Source organism: Arachis duranensis, chromosome 5 (assembly GCF_000817695.3).
Source record: "Arachis duranensis cultivar V14167 chromosome 5, aradu.V14167.gnm2.J7QH, whole genome shotgun sequence".
Lineage (NCBI taxonomy): Eukaryota > Viridiplantae > Streptophyta > Magnoliopsida > Fabales > Fabaceae > Arachis > Arachis duranensis.
Window position 1 is genome coordinate 397,218 of NC_029776.3, and position 9,368 is coordinate 406,585.

The 9,368-nt window shown below is 35.8% G+C and overlaps 2 protein-coding genes across 2 annotated transcripts in view; one reads left to right on the forward strand and one right to left on the reverse strand.

The window, feature by feature from the left end:
• Positions 1–1,332: 1,332 nt before the first annotated feature.
• LOC107487031 (protein NETWORKED 2D-like) lies at positions 1,333–6,514 on the forward strand. Its single transcript, XM_021141862.2, has 2 exons — positions 1,333–1,600; positions 3,057–6,514. Exons 1-2 carry the CDS (start codon positions 1,507–1,509, stop codon positions 6,005–6,007), a joined length of 3,045 nt encoding a protein of 1,014 aa, XP_020997521.1. The 5' UTR covers positions 1,333–1,506; the 3' UTR covers positions 6,008–6,514.
• Positions 6,515–6,663: 149 nt separating this feature from the next.
• The window catches only part of LOC107487252 (protein ecdysoneless homolog), a gene marked incomplete in the record, with an annotated part of 4,606 nt that continues 1,901 nt past the window's right edge, over positions 6,664–9,368 (reverse strand). Inside the window, 4 exon segments of the mRNA XM_016107868.3 lie at positions 6,664–7,354; positions 7,731–7,894; positions 8,315–8,439; positions 9,242–9,368. Coding sequence (XP_015963354.1) covers positions 7,172–7,354; positions 7,731–7,894; positions 8,315–8,439; positions 9,242–9,368 — 599 coding nt within the window.

Below are 9,368 nucleotides of genomic sequence, written 5' to 3' on the forward strand. Positions count from 1 at the left end.
TCGTGGAAAATGTGGGTGCTAGATAAGAATGTAGGACAATTTTTTCTGAAATTAAGAGATAAAATGATCTGACTCAGACTCGATCTGAAATATATATCGGTCCTATTTGTTAGATCTGAAATCGACCTTAAATCCGATGAAATCTATACACTTTCGGACCACGATTATACGGGGTAAAAACCGAGTGAAAATCGGGCCGTTAACATTATATTACCTTGATACCTTCTTGTAAGTTAGCATGTAAAAATATCCAAATTTTCAAGACTCCAACTATTATTTGACATGGTAAAATTCACTTAGAAAAATATAATAAGAACCAACTCTTCTCTAAAATTAAAGCATAATCATAATCAATACTAATATTGCCTAATAATATCAAATATTTAAATCAATACAAATAACACAAGATTATGCATTAGTCTAAAGTCTTATGCATTTTAAATATAAAACATTAACTTATAGTCTTATATATAATGACTAGTAATACAAAATATTAAGGTTTACAATACTTAAATTTCACATAATGATAGACATCATTCATCACTAATAACACAAAATATTAATTGTGTATGATGACCGGACCACCGGACCGATTTCAGGTGACCTGAGCTATGGCCTAAACCCGACTCAAAATAAAAACCGGATCTATTTTTGAGACTCATACCCGACCCTACACCCGATGAAATCACACCAAATTAGTCCTAAAAATGTTCGGACCCGAACCGAGTATTCGGACCGGACCGGACCATACACATCCCTAAATCGAACAGTCCAATTAGTATGAAAGAGAAAAATTGAACGATCAGAATTTTACTCATAATATTAAAGTTACCTAAAGCACATATACATCTTATAACTACTTACACCATTTTTCCTTCCATAACTAAATTAAAAAGTGGAGTTAAGCCATTGACGTACACTTTAAAGAAAGAGAAGAAGAAACATAAAAGCCGGCTTAAAAATAAAACGTAAAAGGAGGGAAAAGAAGTTAATTACTAATTAAGGTGGCAAAGCAGCTGGAACAGCCATGTGGGTTTAATGCTCACATATCATGCCATGCATTATTTTCTTAGATCAAAATCACTTTTTTAGTTTCTTTTTTTTTTTAATACATAAAAAAAAAGAAAAAAGAAAAAGGGAAGGGTACTACATTAAAATGGTGCGAACTTTGCTCCCCTCCATCATCCCATAATTAGAACAACAAACTTCTTAGTTTCCAACGTTCTCTTTCTCTCTCTTATGAGTTGTTTCTTTGATTGTTCTCTTTTTTTCTATTCTTTTTCTTTTTCATTTTTCTCTCTTTTCCATATTGACTACTCCTCCTTTGGTCTTATCATCATGGAATCCATGTCTTCTCTTTCTAATGTATAAATACAAAGATTAGATAAGAGAAGAGAATAACAAGAGAGAAACACGGTCTGAATGCTTTTGATTCCCACGTTGTTGTTGAATTCTCAACAAGGACCAAAGGAAAAGGGTTGAAAAGGAGGCGGCGGCCGCGGCAAGATGCTGCAGAGAGCAGCAAGCAACGCTTATTCATGGTGGTGGGCTAGCCACATCAGAACAAAGCAAACAAAATGGGTGGAGCAAAACCTCCAAGGTTAGATTCATTAATGAATGATGTTCATCTCCTTTTGTTTTGTTTTTCCTTTTTTTACACGTTCATAGGAGAAAAACGTGATGGTTTGCTTGGATCTTTCAACGTTAATATTAAGAGAAATTAAGTTTGTGCACCTAAATTGATGTCTTACTTTAAATATTTAATTTATAACTATTAATTAGAGTGCGATTTCCAAAACTCCATCTATTTTTACGTCTCTCATAATTTCTACCTTAGATTTAAGTTTATGTTTCGTATAGATACGAATTTGAGTGTGGAAATAACATTACCTTAATTATTGATACACAATAACACATGCTCTGCTTGATCAATTCATAAACGAGGTTTATTTATAAATATGATATATTTGTAATGGGAAGATTTACTTGTACACCAGTGGGGATTTAAGGAAAATTTGATGCAATATCTCAAGGTATCAATGCAGTGTTATTACTTTGGAATATAATATAGGGAAATGATACTGTGACTCCTATTTTATATTTCTGGATATATTTCATTTCGAGAATTAGGCCTCAACTAATCAAAACGGTTGTCACTTAAATTGTAATAGAGCCTTTGGTATGAAATAATCTATTATCCAGATATTAGATTTCATCATTCACATCTTTTCAAAAAAATAAAATATACTTTTTGTCCATGTGATTTCAGGAAAATTTTATTTGTTTCAAATCTATCCCGTTTAATTTTTTGCCAATCAATAGTTAATTAAAATTTGTTTAAATTTTGCCCCTGCTATTATCCCCTATTTCAAAAAACAACTACAGCCACCATCCTTCACCCACTAAAGGTGAAGAAGAGAGAAAGGTAACGACTAAAGAGGTACAATTACAAAAGAAAATAATCAGTAATTTTAAGAGATTTATATTAAAAGGGTAAAATTAAAATTTAATTCAAATGTTAAATGTTAAATTAAATCAAATTAAAGGTAAGTATATTTTTGAAATCTTTCAAAAACTAAAGAAATAAAAAATATACTTTGCTCTTGAAAATTTCTAACATACTCATGGTCATGGAGGCTGCATAAAAAGATTTCTAACATACTCATGGTTATGGACTTATGGAGACTGCACAATATTTATAATAATATAGTAAAACTAGACTTGCATGGAACCCATTTGATAGCACAAAGTTCAAAACTTTTTTTTTTTTTGGAAAAATAAAAATTGAAAGCTTGTGAAAGAACTTGAATGACTACATCTTCTCTATTCATGTTTTTTGCGTGAATTGTTATGATGATTTTATCCAGTTCCCCATACATAATGACACTGACTAGAGAAATTAGGCAAAACTTGCACTTTATTTGAGCATATTCCAAGTCAATAACTATAGCTCTAGAACTTTAGGAAATGCTCCCAACTATCCTAGATATGCTTTTGCATGCATGCTAATTTAATCTCTGAAATTAGAATCTAAAACAATGTAAAACAAACTGCAGATGTGGAGGAAAAGGTGACACATGTTCTGAAGATCTTAGAGGAAGAGGGAGACTCCTTTGCAAAGAGAGCAGAAATGTACTACAAGAGGCGACCGGAGCTCATAAGCTTTGTGGAGGAAACATATAAAGCTTACCGAGCTTTAGCCGAACGATACGATCACATATCAATAGAGTTGCAGAAAGCCAACAACCAACTTGCAGTTGCCTGTCCGGATAGAGTCCCGTACATGGATGACGATGAAGATGACGGATCACCACGGCCACCAAAAAAAATGCCAGAAGGGTCAAAACAAAACATTCCAAAGCCTCCCCCTAAAGATTTAAAAACTATTGTAACAGCAGCAGCAGCCACAAAGAAACTTCACTCCAGGAAGCCAGCCAGCAAAGATACTAATAATACGGCCGCTCCTAAATCTGGATTGAATCGAAAGGAGGCAATTGAAGAGGTCGACAAACTCCAGAAACAGATTCTGGCGCTACAAACTGTGAAAGAGTTTGTGAAGAGCTCTTATGATCATTCCATTGCAAGGTACTGGGAAACTGAGGCGCAGATCAATGAGTTGCAAGAGAGGGTTTCTATGTTGCAGGATGAGCTTGGAGAAGGTGTAGTTATTGAAGATAGTGAAGCCCGCCGTTTGATGGCAGAAGCCGCTCTTAAATCATGCCAAGAGGCATTGACACAGTTGGAAGCGAAACAGGAAGAATCACATGATGAAACAAGAATGACATCAAACAGGATAAATGACATCAAGGCCAAGTTGAGCTCTCTCATGGAGGAGTTCCATTATACGCAGAGCGATTCCAAGGAACCAAGGGCCAAAAGAGAGATGAAAAAAGCATCAGAAACAAAGGACTTGGAAGAAGAAGAGGTCATTTTGAAACAGAAGAGAGAAGAGTTGCAATCATTAAAGAATAACATCAAAGAGCAATTTCACTCGGACTCAAATTCATCTCTGAGTGTGGCAGAAATGGCAGAGAAGATTGATGAGCTTGTGAATAAAGTGATCAGCTTGGAAACTGCAGTTTCATCCCAAACTGCTCTAGTGACGAGGTTGAGATCCGAGACCGATGAGCTCCAAGAGCATATTCGAACTCTGGAAGGTGATAAGGAAAGTCTGATCAATGACAAAAATAGATTGAATGACCAACTGAGAGAAATGGAAGAAAAGATGCATCAAGTACAGGATTTAAACAAAATTGTTGAAGATGAGAATAGCAGTATACAAACCCAGTTCACTGAAGCACGGTCTAATCTTGAACATATCTCAGAGAAAGTACAAAATGAGATGCATTTTGAAGAGGTTAAGGCCATGGATTCACCACAGCTAGAAAATAATGCATCTGGCAAACCTGAGTCAAAGTATGATGTAAATTCAGACTTGGAGCTCAAGCTTGGCACTGTAGAAGGTGACTCAACTTCAGACAAGAAGCTTGAGGTTGTTGATTCGACAGAAAACGTTGTTCGTGCAGATAATAAACTTGAGGCTACTGGTTCAACGGAAAACGATGTTATGTCAGGAAATGAGGTTAAGTTCACCAGTTCTGTAGAAACTGAATATGTAACCCCAACGGAAAATAAATTTCCTGAAGAGTTCAAAGAGCAGGGGAGGATACTGATTCCTGTCATAAATGGTGATGAAAGAGTAACAGTTCAGAATACTAACAATGAAAATCAGATCAGCCAACAAACAAGTAACAAGGCCGATAGTTCTTTACCAAATCTTGGTACACAAGACACCGATCCTAAGGAAGTTTCATCGGAGACGGAGTATGCTTCCAAAGCTGAGGCCTTGGACAAGGCAATGACAAAAGATGATGAACCCGATTGGCAGGGAATGTTTCTGAGTGGATTACAAGACAGAGAAAAAATTCTGCTGACCGAATATACTAATACTCTCCGTAATTACAAAGATTTGAAGAAGAGACTTGCAGACATAGAGATGAAAGTTCATGAAGATGACTTGGATCAGCTGAAAAAACTGCAGGCTGCTAATGCCTTGAAGGATGAAGAGATTAGACTCCTACGTCAAAAACTAAGTCTCTTGGACAGAAGTTTAGAAGGAACTGAGGATTTGACAGGATCAACAGTATTGGAACGCAGCATTGAGGAGCTTCTAGAAACTCGTCTTCAATATACATCAGCCATTGAAGAGAAGTTCCGGGCAAGAATTGATGAACTTCTGGATGAGAATTTAAAATGCTGGCGGGAATTTGGTGCTTCGTTTGAGGATGTACAGAGGTTTGAGACCACTATCAAAGATTTGATGACTGAGGTATCAAAAATTGAGGCTAAAGGAAAAGCTTTAGAGGGTACTAGTAGCACAAAATATTCTTTAAAATCAGATGCACGGCCAATTTACCAGCACCTTACAGAGACTCAAACACTATTAACAGCATGGTTGGAAAGAAGTGTCTTGCAAAATGAAGAATTGGAGAGAAGGTTTGCATGTTTGTGTAACATCCAAGAAGATATAACATCAGCATTGAACACCAGTGCTGAAGATGATGATTTCAGGTTCACAAGCTATCAAGCTGCCAAGTTCCAAGGTGAGGTGTTGACCTTGAAACAGGAGCACACCAAGTTTTCTGCTGTACTTCGCACACATATAGATGTTGTGACATCCCTCCACCGTGAAGTTGAGAAGGCTCTTGTGAGGTTGAATGACCAATTTGGCCTCTCTGCTTCAAGGAGAGGGACAAGATCAGAGACTAGGAACAAGGTTCCTCTCAGGTCATTTATCTTTGGAAACAAACCAAAGAAGCAGTCAATCTTTGCCATCATGAGCATACAACATGGATTGCATAAGAAGCGTGCCTCGAAGGAGAAGGAGAAGGAGGAGAAGAAAGAGAAGGAAAAGGAGAAGGAGAGGGAGGAGAAGAAAGAGAAGGAAAAGGAGAAGGAGGAGAAGGAGAAGGAGAAGGAGAAGGAAAAAGAAAACAGCAGTGTGTAAAATGTTTAGTTTCATATTCATCTGTTTGGAGAATACTTCGTATTTATTTCATTAGAAGGGGGAGATAATAAGATATTCATATTTCAATTTCGACTTGTCTATAAGTTCACATGACTAAAGGTTACCTTTCTTATATATATATATATAGTGATGGGAAGCTTTGGAGCAACAGTTAAGTTGTCTCCGTGTCACCTCAAGGTCATGGATTCAGGCTGTGGAAATAGCCACTGATATAATTATCAGGTTAGGCTGGTACATTACACCCTTCGGATTCGGCCCTTCCTTGGACCTTGCGTTAATGCAGGATGCTTGCACACTGAGCTTCCCCTTGTATATATATTGTGATTTGTCTTGCCATATAAAGATGGAATTCCATATACGATTGCTTCTTTTCATTATTATATTTAAACAACAAGAATGGACTATAATAACTATTTTGTAGTGAGAATCACATGAGAATAGATCCTCTCACTTGACAGGATCAAGTTAGTCTTTCACTATACAATTTATTGTATTGTATCCATCTCTTGTCCGAGTTAAAACCTGAACATGCATGTCATAATTGACCTTGTCAAATGAAAGTAAATTGAGAAGATCTATTTCCAAATGCATATAAGCATTCTTACCCTCATAAGAGGACATGAAATTTCCAAATCTTATATTGAATAAATACTATTTTAACATTGATAACTGGCAATTACATAATCCATAAAGCCACTAATCATCCATCGTGGGTTATATGAGTTCGAACAAAAACACTCATGCCAGGATTTTTTGCAAGTAAATACAAGATGTACAGAGCAGATTCAACTAATCTCTTCTATGGTATAATTAAATTGGAAAATACCCACATCAAGTTCAAATTATGGTAGAATAATACACGCTAATTTATGCTCCTACTAGTTTGCATGGATTTGCAATCTAAAAATAACTACAGTATTCCTAATTTCCCATGCACTTCTGCCCATGTACAAATTATGATATAGCTAGGTAAGGTAACTCAGCATAGATGTATAGTTTCTTGTTTTTCTCTCATGCAAGTAATAATATCATTGCTCACTACTAACTATGCATTCCCTGGGTCCCTCTATCTACCAAGCATGTGTAAAAAACATGTTATTGGAAACATGGAGAGTCCAAAAACTTGAAAAACCTGGATAAACTTCATTTGCCCTTCTTGTTGGCATCTTGCGGGAACTGCACCCCCATGAGCCCAAGCAAATTGGAAGCAGGACCAGGAAGCCCTTGTTGAGAAGAAAAGGAATCAAGAAAGCTCTTTACTAAATTCACATCCACATCTACAGGCGAGAAATCTTCATCCATATCTTCTGTGGCAGCTGATGTTCCCTGAAAGTAAATTCCAGAAACGTAAAACGCAGAATCATCAGTCATTCAACTCAATTCAACTGCACTCATCATATGCAGAAGTTTGGTGAAGATACAAAAACTAAACAATCATGCAAGCGCCCACATCTCTTCCCCTGTTCTTATTCCTTATTAATCACATAGAAAAAGAAGAAATGAGGAAGGCAACTAAAAAAAATGAAAATAACGGAGGGACAAGGGTGGGAAAAAGAGAATGTATCTACATTTAAGAAATTAGTATAACATAATCAATGGCCAAATTGGAACATTTTAACATTCTTATGCAATGCAGCTGGTTACTGTATTTCTTTCCTAACAATTGACTTGTTAGTTGGTTTATATGTTGCAAATGAAGTACCTCATCCTTCTTTGGAATTTGTTCCTTAGCACGAACAAAACTTCTATGAAGGGTGGTTGACTTCAATTGTTCATTCATAACATCAGAATACGAACGCATGAAAGCATCCATGTCATCCTTATTATCTTCACCAGATTCATCCATATCGCTCTCGTCAGAATCATCTACATAATCAACAACAAAAAATATAAGACCGCAGAAGAGGTAGTAAGAGGGAAGACAAAATTGACTGAGCAAGTGGTCATCTATTTCATTGACTTCTCTAGTTCAATACTATGCATCAAAAAAACCTAGGAGCCGGTTTTTTTAGGATGGAGAATTTCATGTTGCTCATAGTATCACAGAAATAAAAATAGAAAGTGATTAAGCACCTTTTAAGGAAACCTAGATTAAGAGAAAAATACAAACCAACAAATCATGTACGGTATAACACCCTAATAAAAATAAAGGCAAGAAAAACAAAGATCAACATCAAGAAATTGGGCTGAAGTAGGCTCTAAGTAAAATTTAAAAAAAACCACAGAAAATCCTTCTTTACTAGAATAGTTGATGTCTACAAATAGTTATAGACATGAAGGTCTTACCAAAGTCCAGGTCGGAAGAGGAGCCTTCTTCGACATTACTGTTGGCAGTTTCACCACCTGGACACCTCATTATTGATTCCATGTCTTTAATAAATTGGTCTACATCAAGGTCCACTTCTCTATTTCTGTACAAGGCAGGTGCCCGAGATAAGGAAGGAGATATCGTCATAATCACGTAATGTAGGGGGGTAAAAAAATAACACAGATGTCATAAATTAAGCATCACCTAAATGTGTATTCATCAGGGAAGATGTCAGTCATAAAAAATACTTCCTTTTTTTTCATTTAAAAAGTTACCAATTACCTTACCAGAAGCCAATGCTAATTGTATAAATAGACAGCATAAACAACTAAATAAGTACTTAAGTAGAACTTGTTAAATAGCCCAATGATCACAAGTGTTGTTTAAATTGTGGAAAATAAAGTTTGGATAGGCCAAGAATGGAATTTTGACAATTTATGACGGTTAAATCAGTCCACAATCATTGTATCACCCTTTGGAAAAGCCTGTTTTTAAAAGCTTGCATTTTGATGATTATAAAATTAGGCTCAAAAAAGGTTAGCCTGGATGCCAAAAGCTGTAATGATAAGCTCAATTAAATAAACACAAATACATCACCACACCACATTTTCTTTTTTCCTTTTTGGATACAATGTTTAAATACATATTTAGGTAAAACAATTATTCAGAAAAATAGGTGAACCTAAATACACTGAAAATAAGTTCTTCCAAGCAAGACCATACTTCAGTGGGAATATCAGTCTTAATACCTGTATAGAGAATTGACCCTATATCAACAGCATAACATCTTGGAAAATAAATCATTTCATGACCCAAATTCTTTCCTTGTAAAGATGCTTATATAATAGGTGTCCTAAGCATGCATATCAGATATGTTAAATGAGTAAGTCACTATATTAGTTAACCTGTCATCAGGAGCTTCAGCACCCTTATAACTTGATAATGTATTGACAAATGCCTGCATGGATTTTGCTATATTGCTGGGATCAAACTCATCAGTTTTTGAACCAGATGACGGACCCACATCCGGAT

Bases quoted from the DNA above. Each gene is read 5' to 3' on its own strand.
- LOC107487031 (XM_021141862.2), top strand. From the start codon at position 1,507: ATGCTGCAGAGAGCAGCAAGCAACGCTTATTCATGGTGGTGGGCTAGC. The intron at 1,601-3,056 runs GTTAGATTCATT...AACAAACTGCAG, and splicing joins GGTGGAGCAAAACCTCCAAG to ATGTGGAGGAAAAGGTGACA.